The sequence below is a fragment of the Ammospiza caudacuta genome, chromosome 2 (assembly GCF_027887145.1).
Source record: "Ammospiza caudacuta isolate bAmmCau1 chromosome 2, bAmmCau1.pri, whole genome shotgun sequence".
NCBI classification, from domain to species: domain Eukaryota; kingdom Metazoa; phylum Chordata; class Aves; order Passeriformes; family Passerellidae; genus Ammospiza; species Ammospiza caudacuta.
Window position 1 is genome coordinate 4799781 of NC_080594.1, and position 16511 is coordinate 4816291.

The 16511-nt window shown below is 47.9% G+C and overlaps 1 protein-coding gene across 4 annotated transcripts in view; it reads right to left on the reverse strand.

Moving 5' to 3' along the window:
- Window positions 1-16511, reverse strand: part of RCSD1 (RCSD domain containing 1) — a 37436-nt gene that overhangs the window by 3935 nt on the left and 16990 nt on the right. For 2 of the 4 annotated variants that reach the window (XM_058800189.1, XM_058800188.1), the window contains 3 exons: window positions 5061-5168; window positions 2579-2668; window positions 1278-1349 (listed from right to left, as the gene is read on the reverse strand). In XM_058800189.1, coding sequence (XP_058656172.1) covers window positions 1278-1349; window positions 2579-2668; window positions 5061-5168 — 270 coding nt within the window. The remainder of the gene's footprint in view (window positions 1-1277; window positions 1350-2578; window positions 2669-5060; window positions 5169-16511) is intronic. The other 2 variants (XM_058800192.1, XM_058800190.1) reach the window with 1 other exon arrangement.

Sequence of the window (16511 nt, forward strand, 5' to 3'; positions counted from 1 at the left end):
CAAGCCTGGGCAGAGAAGTTATGACTGGACATTTGTCTTTCCCTGGCAGCTGGAACTCAGGACATGTTCTTTTGTCATCCTGAGGCCTTTTGGGATTTTCCAGTGACCCAGCCAATACACCACAGTGCAGTGGCTGAGCTGGCAGAAAATCTGAACAAGCAGCCAGCAATGGTTCAAGATTTAAACCTTCCTGCATGTGCCCAAGAGGAGCTTGCATTTTCCAGCCTGATCTTGCAGACTGACCTGTGCAGCTGTGAGAAGATCATGGAAAGCAGCGAGCTTGTGATTAACTGTGGCAAAACACTTCCTGCTGGCCTCTCACTGGGAAGCTCCCCTAGGCAAATGTCCTTGGGTGCATCAGGAGGGACAGTGCTATGAATAGGCTCAGGTTGTGTCAGGGTGGCCAGGAGGCTCTGGAGTGACACATGCTGCCGGGACAGACGGCTGACAGGGGCAGGGCACTCTGTCTTCAGGCCATCGACTGCTGAGCTGCCCTCAGCAGCACAGATCAGGCACCAGAGAAGCAAAAAAAGGGCAGGAAGTGCTGGGTGTGCTGTGTGTAGCTGCAGGAATCCAGAGGAGGGAAGTGCAGTGCAGAGCTCCCAGGCACACACAGGGGACAGCCAGAGCCTGGAGCACACACCCCACTGCCACGATTGTCACTGCCTGGAGCACACACCCCACTGCCAGGATTGTCACTGCCTGGAGCACACACCCCACTGCCACGATTGTCACTGCCTGGAGCACACACCCCACTGCCACGATTGTCACTGCCTGGAGCACACACCCCACTGCCACGATTGTCACTGCCTGTGCTCGAGGCCAGCTCCCCAGTGGAGAGCAGGGGACTCAAGTGAGTGACACTGCTGTGAGGAAAGAGCTGGAGGAAGTCTCAGCCAGGGCTTCCCTCACTTTCTCTCAAGAGCTGCACCTAAACTGAGGCCCTGCCCCTGCTCAGGCAGAGCTGCTGCCATGCCCATGCCCAGCCATGTACTCCAAAATCCAAATGATCCTGATCCATGCACTGACATGCTTATGGGGGTCAGTGGACTGCTGGGGATCACTGGACTGCTTCTGGTGCCCAGTACCATTACCAGACCTGCTCTGCCTTCCCCTTTGTGTGTAGTGGGGCTGGATCCTCCCCAGTGAGGCCCTGTTTCCCTGGCTGTCACCCCTGGCTCCTGCATCCCCTTCTCCTCTGCAAGGGAAGGAGCTGTCAGCAGTGTAAATCAGTTTTAATCTGCTGGGGAAGCCATGTGGGCTCTGCCAGGACCTACCTGCAGCTTTTCAATCATGGGTGAACTTTTCACCTTGACCTTGGGAATGGGGCAAGCATTTGGCGACCGCTTCTGCAAAACAGAATGAAACAGAACATCACAGCATGGTAGGTGGAAAAGAGGAAATATAATAAAGTCAGAAAACTTGGAAGAGATAAGCAGAAACTGCTTGTAGGGAAGCAAATGAAGCTTTATATAGTGCTCCAACACTAAAGTTTCTTTTTCTTCATTCCTGACCCTGTTCTCCTTTTGCTATCTAGTCATCCTAGGGCTAGATTTATGAATCCCTCTTCTGGGCAAAAAGGGCTGCTTGCTGTCTGAAGTGTCTGAGTTAGGTGATGTGGGATGGCTCTGCTCCTACACTGCCTTCATTAAAGTATCTAGCCTGTGGCACAGTTTCTCCTAGTATTATTTCAGGACCAGGCAGATTAAAATTCTACCTCTTAAACCCTTAATGTTGGCAAATATTGTGAACTTTCTGTAACGGGAAAGACTTTCTGCCACCACTTGAGTAACCAAGTTAAAGGATATCCAATTAGTATAAGCAGGAAGGGCCTAAATGGCAGGAAAGGTAGAGCTATGAAAAGGCTGGAAGCAGTTTGAGAAAGAGAGAGCATTGCTTTGAGAAGGGGCATATTACTTTTTTCAGAAAAGGAAGGAATCTAACATTTTAAAACTTAATGTTCCTTTGGCAGCAAGAGCCTGTAGCTCACAGATAAGAAGGACAAAGAACTACCTGCTTGTTAAGGGCAGGTGACAATGTGAAATTTGGTGGGTAGACCTCATACCCTGAAATACTGAAGGACAGAAATGACCAAAGAGGGCCTGAGAGTAAAATTTCATAAGTAGCAGCCAGCTTACTGAGACCTGCTCATTCCAGGGTCCTAAAGAAATATTCAGTGGGTATTGCCAACAAGCCCTCTCTTCACTCTGGATTAATTATTCCTTTTCCTTGAAGATGGAAAAATCTCATGAGCACAACTATTATCCTCATTACGCTCAACAAACAGCATGGGTGCTCCCTGTTCAAATCTAATAAATACCAGTGGTTCCTCAACAGTGGTAAGTGGATGGATCCATCAGCAGCCAAAAGCACTAGGAATGGGCTGTGCATCCATGCAGGGAACAGCATGGGGCTGACTCTGGGTCAGGACATGTGTGAGAGCAGGGGCAGGTTTGCTGCTGCCTGATTGATGGCTCTGACTGCAGCCTGACCTCTCTGCCACCTCCAAGCTTGTGTCTCAGGAGGGAACAGGCTGCAGAGAGGAAAGACCTTGTCCCCCTCTTAAATTGATACTCACTTGCTCATCATTGTCACTTGTCTCAGTTTTGTGGGAATACAGGGGAAGGGAGCATGGTGGTTTCCTCCGAGTTGGCTTATGTGGTGGTACCTAAGAGAAGAAAACAACCAACTCAGCAGCAGGGAAATCAGGTTTCTTAAAAAGGAAGTGAAATTCAAGCACCAAAGGGCATGCTGTGTGAGTGACCTGCTCCTGAGTGACCTGGCTCAGCCTGCCCAATGAGTCATCCAAAGGCAGCAAAAGATGGTATTGGCACATGGCTGTGCTTGTGGCATGTAGAGCCCAGTCCTAGTGTTGGAAGAGCAGTTTGTATCTTTTTCTTTGTGCAACACACACTCTTCTAAGCTGTGGAGGGTGGAGAAGCCTTCCCAGAAACTTTGCCTGCAAAGCATCCTCCTGGAAACCCCTTCACACTGGAGAGGTTGTTACTGTTCTCTTTCCTGTCATTACCAGGATCTCCTCTCACTGAGTCTCAGCTGCCTGGTTCAAGATTTCCTCCTTTATGTCTGATATATTTTGGGGCAAAAAGGAGAATTCTGACTTTTTCAGAATTATAGCCCATTCATCTCTCTCGAATGACATAAAGCAGTGCACAGGGACAAGGCCTCAGCTGCAACCTTAAATTTGACTAAGAAACAAATTCTCCAGAGGAGAAGGAGCAAGGCAACTTAATGGCAGGGACACTGATTCCTTCTGAATATCCTTGGGCTCTCAGAACTAAGAGAGAGCTCCTTAGGAAGGAGGGATGCATAGCACATAACCATTGCTCTGCTCTTGCAGCCAAGCTATCTCTATTTTTATGCCAGGCTTGTAGTGTCCTGCCAAGCTGTTAACACACTTTTCATGTGTTAAAAAAAATAATCCAAAATAACTGGCTAATATCTGTAATCTTGGATAATATCCACAATTAAATATTTGCATAATTTTGTTACCTTCTCACAGGATGGTATGTGAAAAGTTGGATTATGGCATCTTTGCCCTCTCTACAGTTGGCTGCCTTGGAGGAGCTGTGGACCTGATGTCACTTAAATTCTGGAGGTGCTGCACCCAGCCATGGCACTGCTGCATCTCTAAGCAGTCCAGGGCAGCCCTGCCCTTATCCTGGTGTCATGCCAGGAAGCAAAAATGTGCCTTGTGAAAACCCCACCATTCTGCAACCATGAAATGCTGCACTGTGCCACAGTGGATGTGTCAGAGGTTCCCTGGCTGACAGGATTCCCCTGTGCTGGCATGGGCCAAGCAAGGGTTAAAGACCATCCCTTGGGTCATTAATCTGAAGCCAGCTTGAGAAAGCTGGTGGGGAAGTGACAGATGGCTTGGAGAGAAAAGACAGGAAACTTTGTGCTCCCCTGTCTCTGGAGAAAATGAGTTTCTCTGCACTGTGAGGCCCCTCCACACTGCCCTGGCTGGGGAGCAGCAGAGGTCTGCAGATAACACAGGAGAGGTCTGGGAACTTTCTGCCTTCTGAAGGGTGAGGGACTTAGTGCAAGTAAATCCCAAACCTTCATAAGAGGAAATTACTGTAATGGGATGGACTGTGTGTGCTGGCAACAGGAGGGAAAAAAACAGAGCTTGGGAAAAGAGTGGCTATTCCCATCCTGAGAGTGCTAAACTCTGACAGATGATGGCATGCCAGCCTGCAGGGCAGAGGTCACCACTGCATCCAGCCAGGGACAGGAGGGTGACAGGGAGGATGCCCTTAGGCCAGGCTGGGATCCAGAGCTGAGGGGCAGAAGGGAGCAGCTCAGTTTCAAAAGGTGCCTGAAAAGGGCCATCAGCAAACATCTATGCTTCTAAAAGAAAAAGGCATAGTGATATAGGAGGCTCTCTGAAAATGTCCTCCTTTCATAAATAACCCTGACTTTTCTTTTCTTCCTAAGAGAGGTATTCTAGTATTTTGCTTAGCTGGAGAAAGTCAGCGTGTGAGGCAGTGCTTGGCATAGTGGGATGTCATTAAAATAAAGTTCAGCATGATAGAGATAGGCACAGAGTCTGAAATATCATTGGGAAGAGGCAATGAAGGTGAGTAAAGAGGCAGCTTTCTCTCAGACCTACACAGCAGTAATAACCCGGAGGAAATTCCCTTTTGATGACATGCCACTGGCTGCTACACAGCATCATCTCTTGTTTGTGTCTTTTCCCATCAATATTGGCTATTGCATTATTCACTGCTGCTGCCTGCCCACAAAAGGAGCCCAAACAGGACATGCTTGCACTGCTGTCTGCTGCTGTTGGGCAAATCTGTGCACCTTACCAAGCTCTGCAATGTCCTGGTTAGTGTCTCTCCCAAGACAAAACACTCACCCACCAATCAGCAATGCGTGGAAGATACAGCCCCAGCTTGCATTGCACAAGGAGATGAATCCTTTGTGCTGATCCAAAATCAGGGTGGATTCATGCTCAGATCACTGATGTTCCAGCAGGAAGAGACAAGTGATTAACTTCCCACTCATTTCCTGCTGGCGGCTGCAGAACACCTTACCTCTTTTCCAGGGATATTGGCTGCTTGCTCTTTGAACTTCCCTGCTAGCTGAGCCACCGAGGGCGATGCTGACTTGTCCACCTCTGAGTTGGTCTCTGCTGGCCTGTTCTGACAAACCAGGAACAACAAGTTGTGAGTGAAGGCTGGAAAAAGCAAGCCTGTGTATGTGTTACAAAGTTCAAGAGTAAGCAAGGACTTGAAGCAGAGTTTCTCACATCTGGCATCAATCAGCCAGCCTGAGAGCAAGAGGTTTTGGAAGACAGGATTTAGCAGCATTTTCAAATATCCCAGAAAATCAGTAATTCATGCAGAGCCTTTCAGCTCCAGCTGAAGAGCCCACACTCAGTACTTCTCAATGGAAGCAAACCAGGTGTCTCAGGCCACGTGTCTGCTCCTTTTATCCTTGCAGTGAGCAGATGGAGCAGGCAGTAATATACATTCCCACACACATCCTCAGCCCTCTCATACCCTTGTTACTGCCCTGGTCACCATCAGCCTTGCTTTTCCAGTGGTTCTGCTGTGATTCCAATCCTCACAGCAAGCCAACATCTGCTTGGAGATGTATCCCTTGTTGCTCTGCTTTTTTCTCAGTGCAATATTCAGGTGGGAGAGGGGGGAAGGAGGAATTACCATGGCTGAGAGAAGCCTCCCCTCCCCTGGGTCTGCAGCAGGCTGAGAAGCAGAAGGCTTGTGCTGGAGTCTGCATGATGCAGCTCTTCCCACACCACACTGCCCTGGTGTCATCCCACATTCACCTTGTTTTCTTTGCTGTGTGTCTATTGAGCAGTGTGAGTAGAACGCCTTGAAATCAAAGCTGTTAAAGGAAACCTTTGTTCTTCATCTCCAGTATCTGATGCCAGGGAAACCAAACCAGAGGAACTGAGAATAACCAACCAACAATTGTTTTTCCAACCAGGAATAACAACCCCGATTCTGTTAGAGGTGGAGAGCTCAGAACAAGAAATCAGGCTACAAACCATCAGTAAGGAACCTCACACCTCACAGCTCCCTGTACCACCACCATGAACCCATGACCAGCACCACACTTCTCACCCCACTGCCTCAGAGCCCTTTCTGTTTCTCAGTTCTTGTTTGCATGGTGGAGAAAAGCCTTTCCCTTTCTCAGAGAGCTGTAAATAAATACTCCCAATAAACGTTATCTTCTTTTTCCCAGGCCCACAGGGCCCCGTAGGTGTTTGCCATTCCCTGTTAAATTTCCCATACACTTTGGAATAGCTTTCCTGAATCCAAGGAATCATATCAAGCTGTCTCGTCCCAGTGACCTTCACGCACCTTCCCCCCATCTTTTCACCTTTCACTGGAGTAATTACAGGCAGGGAAAGTGGCAGATAATGGAATGGAAGAAAGAGTGAGGTAAGCAGATCAGCAGGACAACCTGCTGCACATGAAGAATGATGGCTGGGCTAAGTGGGGAGGGACACCAGTTCCAAGATGCAGGCTGTGTCTCCCTGCTGTGAAGGGAGGGCAGGCTGGAAAGAGTAAGAAGCAAAGAATGAACTTGGAGAATACAGAATGGACTGGGAGGCTTGGCTCATCATATCAGCTTCTGGGCATGGCAGAATGGACACCTGAAGTAAGGACTCAGTTGAAACTGAGCAGCTCTAAGTGCTCTGTCTGTGGCAGAAAGGCTGCCTCCCTCGTAGTCCATTTTTCCTCCAAGAGCTTCTTTCACAGCCCTTTGCCTTTTCCCAGAAAAGACACTGAACTTCCTCTTGGCCCCTCTGACCTCTTGCTTTCGGGGTGAATTTTTCCTTTCTTTCTCTTTCTTTTCACTTCAGCCTGAAAACACAGCTGCCTTTCTTTGATCAGAGCTGGGAGGGTTCCATGGGTGTCCTGTGCAGGCGGCTCCTGCGGGCGCAGGAAGCTCTGAACATGCCATTCTAAGATTAGCACCAGTAGCCCAGGGGCTGTGTCCTCCACAAACTGCCAGCTGCACACTCTCCCATTATGGAAAATAAAGGCAGGAAAGGATCCTTACTCAGATCCCTTCTGGCAGTTACACTGCTGTGCTATATCCAGCATTTTTTACAACTTTTTTTCTCTGCCTCAGGTGATGTGCCAGGCTCAGTGTCTTCTGGTCAAGGGAAGATGTTGTATTTGGGTATTTGTGTGCAAAAAATTCCCTTCCTTGCACTGCAAGGAACATAATTCCTTTGATTTCCAGGAGCTGGGCTGGCAGTCTCCCTCTCCTCCTTCCCACCACTGTGAGGAAGGTGGGAAGCCTCATTTTATCACTTTCAACCCAGAGCCCTCAGCCTCTTCCACACCTAAGACTCAGACATCTGCTTCTCTCACCCCAGATCTCAGTGCTGGCTCTCTCTTGCCCCACAATATTAATTATGCAATCTTTCCTATTCCTGGTCATGCTGCCCACCTTGGTGAAATAACCCACCACTACTTTTCTAAATGGTTATGAGAAGTAGCTCTGTTCATTTTTTTGCTATAATGGTGCAATTACTCACAAATGATTTTTGTCCTTTTGCAGTCAAAATTCTTTTCCTTTTCACAAGAAAAGCATGGTCAGCCTGCATGGGCTAAAACCACTGAGCTAAAGTTAAAGCCTTAGTCCATCAATAATTTGGTGACTGATATTCTGAGATCTTTTGCTGTTCCATAAAAATAAGCATCGTATGTTCTGAGAAATGTCAGACAGAACTGTAAATGGGAATTTAATTATACCAGCAATGTAAGCATGGCACTGTCTGCAAAAAAGGAAGTGCAACTACCAAGTTCTCTGTAAGGGACTTGTTTCACTTTTCTCTTCCAAATAAATTTATAAAACTGAGTAAATTTGAAAATGGTTTTCAGAACCATGTTTCTTCATCTTTTAAAACTGAGCCTAGTCCCTGTTAGCACTGGGGAAGAAAATTCTGCCTTTATCTGTGTCTGAGGTACAAATGTGCCAGTTTGAGCCTCCCAAACTTCTCCTTATGCATCAGAGAGCAGAACTGCCCACCAACCCCTGGCTCTGCAGATTGTGTGAAGTGAGGCCACTGTTTTTAGCACAGATCCTGCTCCTCTCACAGGCTGCCTGGGTCCACTGGATCCTCACAGAAATGACCTGCTCCACTAGGTCCCCACAGAAATGTCCCACCATGTACCTGGTTTGACTGCTGAAGAGAGGCAAGTTCTACTGGCTGTCATTCAGTGCAGAGTTTTGGCTAAATACCAGCAGAGATCCATACTTCCCTAGCCTCCTTCCCTCCCCCACAAATCCTCTCACTCATCTGCTTTTGCAGGTAGGACATTTTGGCCAGATGGGTCACCTTTTATCAGAGAAACCTCCACAGCACCTTGTAAGGCTGGAGTATTCAGCAGCTATGAAATCAGTGATGGTTACACAAATTTTGGTACTGGTCCTGTGCAACTATCAGCCCAATTCTCATGCAACTGCATCTAGACATGATTTTGAGGCCAGTCCCTGATCTCCATGGTTTGAAAACGTCCTGTTTTCCAAAAAGCTTCACAGGAATGATTCCCTGCAGCCTGTTCTCACACCAGCCCATCATGCCAGATCCTGTGCTCACACAAGTGCTACAAAGCTCCAGTGTGACTCTCATAGGGATCTTTTCATTGCTGCACACACAATCTACCTCAGCAACAGCAAATAAGGCAAAAATAATTTTAAATACAGTGTCTCAGAGGCAGATACAATAAGGCATCCTAGGCTCAGGGCCAGTGTCTTGATTTCAGATTCAGAAAGGGTGATATTCAGCACCCAGTGCTGCACCATGAGAAGGGAGTTGTCAGTGTGCTAGAGGAAAACAAGAAGGTGTCAGTTTTTGGGGCACAGTTTCATAAGCCCTGGGTTTCAGACAGCTTCTGTTTCCAACCACTCATTCTCCCCTGACCTTTCCTTTCCCCCCTTCCCCCCTCCCCTGCACCTGTGTGAGTTTGTGGGGCTGCGCTGTAAACTGGAGCACTGAAATGATCCAGGCTTAAAATACACCCCTTAACTCTTTACAGGGTTATTTTTAACCCGGATCATTTCAGCCTTGGAGCTCACAGCATGGCCCACCACGTGCTTGCCCTGCTGTAGTGGAAAGGGAGGGAGAGGTGACAGGGCCAGCCTAAAGCACAGAGGAGAGGGCTGGAGCTTTAACTGCTCCAGCCAGAGCCAGAGGAAATTACATCCCTGTGTGTCCTCCTGTTCTGACAAGATAGAAAAATCTTATTTTTGCATGCCTGCTGGTAGAGGCTGGGCTGGTCTGTAGCACTGGTGTTTCATGAGGTGCAGCCAAGTCCAGGCCATGACCTGCGAGCCACCACAGGGAGCACATCACTGGTAAGAAGCTGCCATTGAGCACCCACAAAACACCCATAAATACCGTGTCAGCCAACCCCAGCAGCTCTAAATCAAATAACAGCAGCCACAAAGTGCAAGCAGGTTCTCTCTGCTGCATGGCAGAGGCCAAGCTCTACACCTGTAGGACCTGCTCAGCCAAGGAAGGGAAGGGGGATGCATCTGCGGGCAGGAAACTCCTGAAGTCAAAAATCAACCATCACCACACTCTGCCTGGAGGCCAGAACTGGGAAGCAGTGCTGTGGTTTTGCTGGGATTAAAGCATCAATCCTGACCAAGGCTGGATTTCAGGAGGGAACAGAGCCTCTTGCAGACCCTTGCTTTCCTGCCTGGCTCAGCTCTCCCAAGGCAAAGCATTCTGCACAAAGCCTTGCCAGGACTGACCCTTCTCATTTTTCAGTGAGGTAGCTCCAGGACTCGAGGAGCCAGCCAGCCACAGCCCTTGTCTGCACAGGAAAGCTTACACCAAACTGAGCCAGCTCTCCCAGCTTGCAGGGCAAAACACAGCCTTAATCTGATCGAGGAGCTGCTTTTCTGCCTAACTGAACTCATTTGCAAATTGGCTGAAAGGAGCTGTTCTCAAGCTCACCAGTGCCTGATTCTGACACAGAAAGCAACATTTTGGGAATGACACCATAAGCTGCATCAGGGAATACTGCTCCTTTCAGGGTTCCCCAGGGGCTGGAGCGGGTGAATGTCTCCTATTCCTGCACTGAGGTGCTGCCTCTTCCCCAGAAAGGTTCCCCTGCAGAGCTGGGGTGTGATGGACTGGAGATGTCCTGCACATCTCAGACCAAGCAATGGAGAAGTGATGACAGCACAGCTCCAATTTGGGGTGATCATTTCCATCACCAAGAGCCAATCTCTTCTCCCTGACCCATCTTTGATGCAGCCACAGAGGCAAGCTGGAGGCAAAGGTCACTGAGGCACTGTCTAAGGTACGCTTCCTGTTTATCTGCAGAGGACATGAACTCATGCTCTGGAAAATGCACCACAAATGCATTTCAGTTATTTTGGCTCTCACATTTTTTAAGTGCAGATAAGATTAGATGGGCAGCTCACAAGGAAGTCCTCTTTAAATCGACTAAAAAAGCTCAAGAGGAGTTTTTAATTAGGACAGGACCCATGCTACTGAATGGAAAAACCTCTGTAATTTGTAGCTTCATTCAAAGTAATGTCTCTGTCTCTGACATTTAGACGAATCCCAGCTTGCACCCTCCTGCCAACATAACCTGAACTCATTTGTTTATCTGTACCCAAGTGAGAACATCAGTGGCATCAGGATCATACTGAAAGGGGAACATTGTTTGGACTGGGAAGGGAGGGGCAAGTAAGCAGGGTATGTTCAAAACACAAACTCCCCCAAAAGAGCAAGCTGAAAGGCAAGAGGGTGGGAAAACACCTGAATCACAGCGTGAGGAATCAGGCAGCACAAAGCAGGAGGTGCTGCTACCCACAGGCCGAGCCTGCCTGTTCTCTGTGACCCACAGAAGCACAAACACAGGCTGAACACAGATGGCCCAGGAAGTAGGTGGGATCTCACTGCCCTTGGCCCATGTTCCACATCCCTAGAAGGAAATCTCATGATGCTTGTTCCGACTGCAGCTCAGCACCACGCTGGGCCCCTGGCTCAAGAAGCAACACATCCCAAGTTGTAAGCCCTGAATAAACAAAACTCTTCTTGCTACTCTGACCCCTCTTCAGCCCAGCAAAGCATCCTTCTTTGCATCTCTCTCTTTACTGTTCTTCACAAATCATTCTCACTGGAGACCTTCCAGCTCTCTGTTTCAGGAGGGATTTGTGTGATTTATTTACTCACTTGGCATCTGATCTGGCAAGGAAGCTGCTCCTTGTCTCATTGTAGTAAATTTTAATTATTGGCAGAAGCCCCAGCTGGAAGTGGCTGCAGCTGTGGCTCTGTGATACCTCCTAGCCAGCCCTGTCCATCACTGTGTCAGTGCAGCCTGCAGCACCTTGGGAAGCAAGGCCAAGGCTCCCACCTGCCTTTCCTACCATTTACTGTACAGCAGGGGTGATGTTTACTGTGCTGTGCTCCACCAGAACAAAAGGTACCCTGTGAGCCACCTCTGCACCTTCCTCTGGTGGGGCCAGGCTAGCCCTGAGAACTCAATGAGCATTTACAGCATTACCACAGTTACTTCCCAGGATATTCCAAGAATATCTTGCAGGTCTTTCAAATGTATCCTAAACACTACCAAAAAAACAATACTTTTCTACTTCTATCTTTCTGCAATATTTTCTTTGATCAGCCTTTACCAGATGCTAAACACCTCCATTTCACAATCCCAATGAGAATTTTGTGAGCTTTATGAATGGCAGCATGCAGAGTCCTCATCCTTTCCCCCCAAGCTGCCATCAGATGGCTGAGCAAAAAGCAATAACTGGTCTCAGTGTGCCATGGGCCTCTCACTGCTAGAATGCAGGAGTGAAACATCATAGAAAACTGGGCAAAGAAAGTAAGATTTCTACTTCAAAGATACAAGCATAATTCAGGAACTGATACCTGGCCATAAAATCTGGTTATGAAAGAGAGTAAAGGTTTTTTGAGGAGTATAATGATGACCCCAGCAGGCTCTGCAGAATTCTTGGCTGCTGTTTGCCAGGACTGGCATTTTGAAGGTTGTGCAAACAGGTTTCTAGTTTGATTTACAACAAAAGGAGTTAATTTCTCATATGAGAGTGTACACAACCGTGCAGGACCACTGCACATCCAAGATAAAGCTTCATCTACATTGTGAAGCCTCAGCCAAGGCAGAGGAAGCCTCCACATCTGGTTGTTGTCACATGCAACAGATTCATTCCTGCAGCTTTGGGGAAAGCAATCTGTGAATTATATTGTGAATGCTGGAGTTTGGGCTCCAGATTTCTGAACACTCTAAAAAAACAACAGGACCTCAGATTAGGTTTGGGATTAGTCTGAGCTCCTGGCCCCAAAGTTGGGTTTTAGATTCCTCTGACCCAGCCACACATCTCTTCTGTACATATCTCTACAGAGCTGCAGATTGTGGTTTCCTGAGACAAGGGACTGCTCGTTAATTGAGAAGTGTCAACTAAGTAAAGAAATATTGGACATGGAAGTTTTGGAGGCAGTCAGGAGAAGGTAAGGAGTCCTTCAAGGCAGTCAGTGTTGCTAGAACCCAGAGATCCCTAGCAACTCTCCTCAGTTCCCTCTGAAAACAGCACCTCTCACAGCAGCCCTAACAAAGATTCAGCTAAAACTCCTGAAATGCAAATGGCAGGAAAACACATCAGGTTTTCTCTTGAATTCTTTCTTTTTGAAATATTTTCAGTGGAGAGCAAGCTTCTTGCCTGAGGGTAAATCACTGCTGGCCTTTCTCTCAGAGTCTATTGAATAAGTCAGCCACAAGAACAACACAGAAGTATGACATTCCTTCTCAGAGTGGCACCCAGGTCAACCTTATCCCACCACAGCTAAGTGAATATAGGATGAGTGTGTGCCTGGCCTCAACTGCAAGGCTATTGCACAGCTATAATGAGGGTGATAACAAGGAAGGAGCTCTGACCATAACCCAGGGCAGAACACTATGAGGAATGTGGACTACAAGGGATTGTTTGTGTTTTAAGAGAAAGGGCAGAAAAATTCCACTTTACATAAAATATGTAAAAATATGTAACACTTCCCTGAGTTTGGAAAGAGTTTGCTTTAGGGCAACATTCTTCTCAAGACTTGCAGTGATCTGGTCTTGATTTTCTCATTCTGAGAGTTCCCTTGTGAAGTGCTGCCATCTTGGCACTCGGGGTCAAGCACTGCCCAAAGGGTAACGTGAGGATATTCCAGCTCAGCAGCTTCCATCCAGAAGACTGCAAGAAAATCTCTCAAATGCCTCACTTGAAAATTACAGAGGGTTGGATCTGCCATATTTAAAGGCTAACCACAGCAAGATTTGGGGATTGGGTAGAGGCTGGTAAGTAGCCCAAAACTAGTAAAGGGACAAATGTTTATCAAAGGATGAAGCACTGTGTTGAACTTATCCACTACACTGTAAATAAATGGTTTGTGTACTCCCAGCCTTGCCTACTGAAAGGAGAGGGGAAACTCCTGATGGCTTTCCATCCTTTAGGGGTTTGATGTACCCAGGTCTATTTGTCCCTATGTGGTACCAATAGCCCAGGTGTGCTGGGCCATGGGGACCACTGGGTGGTGGCTGGAGTGAGATGCTGTGGTGTCAGCAGAGCCAGGCAGTGCCAGGCAGGAGGACACAGGCAGAGGACAGCAGCCAGTGCCAGACACGCAGGAGAGGAGCTGTGTCCCTCACAACTGAATTAGAGGAAACATCTGCAGACATTGGGAAATTTGATGAGGTGAATAAAATCTACCTTCTGTTTCAGAGAGGGACTACAATGAAAATTAAATGAGACAATCATTATTTTAAGCAAGTTGCTCTTTCCTTTTGCCATGGTAGGTATGTACCTCTCAGGAGTGTCTGGCCTGTGCTTGCCAAGCTCTGTCTGGAGAGATTAGGAAAGGCAACAAGAGTCATTGTGAAAGGCACAAGTGAGATCTTGAGTCTCCCTTTTGGCACTGAGAATATTTGGCAATTGCCTGGTGCCTGCATGTTCCCAACACTGCATGGGCTGATTAATCTCAGCAGCATTACCTCAAAGCACTGTCAGGAGCATGTGCTGAGAGGGCAATGTATGGCTTGTACACTCCAATGCCTGCACAGCTACTGCTGCACACCCCCAGAACTGGTCCTGAGGCAAGCAGGGTTTCACCTGTCAGGAGAGCACTCAGGTGACCAGGCAGGTGTGTGAGGTCTCCTCTGCCCCAGCAAACCTTGAATTCTTTCCTACATGTTGGAATGGCTTAAACAAGCAGGCTGCCAAGTGCTTGCCCTAAACCCTGGATTAAAACCCATCCCTTGCTGGGCAGACCAAAGGGTTTGAAGCCCAGACTCTCAAAGAACAGCACAGAGCCCAGGCTTCCTGAGCAAGTGTCTTATTGCTCCTGGCAAAGGCTGCCAAGAGTGGTTTGATCCAGCACCACCATGACCAAAAGAGGCAGTGAACTGCAGCACCTGGTCCCTGGTGGGCAGGGTGCCTGTGCAGGGGCAGCATGTGTGAAACCTCAGCCTGTGCCCTGCAGAGACACAGGCAGCTCTTGGCTCTGCTGTGCCCTGAGCAGGAAAAGGCACCTGCCTGTTCAGCCATGGCTCTCTGTGCAGTGGATGGCAAACCAGTTAAAATCAATCATGTAAATAAATTATTTTGTGCGCGTTCCTTTGGGAATCCGTGACTGAGGTGACCACAGAAACCTCCAGCAAAACACGGGTGCCACTGTTTCCTTTTCTGCAAAAAGGGCTTTTTGTGAGATGCCTGATCCTGTTTGCCATGCTCAGAGTATTCTAATGGGAAAAGGAGTGCTGGGAAGAGATGAGGACGTGGGACAGGGGGAATGTAACAGGGACCCAAGGACAGGTCAAACAAGGCAAATCCAGGCTTGTCCAGAAGCAGCATCCCAGGCACTGGTTAAGTTTTAATATAGAGCAAGCAGGTGCCCAGTGAACTGGAGGAACCTACAGGATCAGGGAGTGACTGCAAGATATGGATTGCAGCCTTGCCATTCTGCATTTGTCCTGTAGTTGATCTATGACCTGAGAATTCCCCTCAGCTACTCAAAAATCCAGGAAAGAATTTTAGTGCAACAGCTAAAATGAAATTGGGTCCCAGAGGACAGAATGCTCAAGAGGAAAGACACAAAAGGTACTCAAGAAAGGACAAGGTGACTCCTATTGCAGGGAGAAGACAGGAGGTTGGGATGGGAGATAGGAAGGTGAAATAAAAGGCTGTTAAGTACCAGTGAGACCTGAGGGGGAGAGGCTGTGGGACATACAGTAAAAAGAGATCATCATCATCAGGACTATTTGGTTTGTAAGATACATAACAACATTTGCCTGCAGACAGTGACAAGGAAAAACAGGAGGGCTAAGCAGAGAAGCAAAAATCTACATTGCCAGCCAGGCCAGCTGCCTACAGACAAGGTGCCCAGGGTGTCCAAGAGAGCAGGGAAAACACAGAAGCCTCACTAAGGAGTGCAGTGCATTCAAGGAGGAACGGCCTCCGCCTTTCCTGTCGCAGGGCCCTGCGTCTGCAATTGCCTCACAACAAGCCCAGCACAGCTGCTCACAGCCAGGCCCAGCAGCAACATGGAAATCATTCCAGGCAGCAGGAAAAGGATCCTGGATAAAGCTGATATCTGGCTGGATGTGGTCATACCCAGCCACACAAGTGGAAAAAGAGGGAAAATCTGTGAGGCTGTGCCCACACAGGGAGCATGGCAGCCTTTCCCTGGAGAGGCTCCATGTAAGGGGGCTCTCCTGCCACCTGAAGCAGCACAGCTTCAGAAATGCACTATGCTGGGTTTTGAGCCCAGACACAGCACACAGGGCTCTCTGTTTGACTCTTGGGGGTGCACTGCTGTCTCTGTTCAGAGGCTGAACTATTTAAGACGATACAGCTTCAAGGAATAAAAAAGAAGTACAGAACTATTGAAAAGTTGGTAGTTTACTGTGTGGCTTCTGTAGGTGAAAATGCATTGCAAACCATCAGACTACAGCTCTACCACTGCAAACTGGAGCTCAGCCATCAGCAACCTTAAGCACTGAGACACAAAAAACAAATAGCTGAACACAGATCTCCACAGCTGACTGACTACACTAGGAGACTAAATTAATACACCTCTTCCCTTTATGAAGTCCTGGAAACTCAGTGTCTTGCTATTTCCTTCAAGTTAATATACTTGTTTTAAAAATACTGGTTTTATTTATCTGGAACAAACAGTTTCTAAAAAAAAGGTTTTTTTTTTTCTCATGTGGCCGTAAAAGAATGGTGTTGATGCTGCAGAGCTCTTCTCTTGCTTCAAGTGAACAACAGGGACACATTTGAAGCAATTGTCCATCAAGCTTACCACATCTCTAAGTCTCTTGGGGGAAACAGCTTGTGCTGCTTAAATGGGAGTGCTATCAGTAAGCCAGAAGCTTGCAGCAGATACACTGAGCATTCCTATTATTTGAGGTTAGGAAAATTCAGATTGGGATGCTGAAAATAAAGTCCCTTGCTCTGGAATGCCCTGTCAAATACAGCCC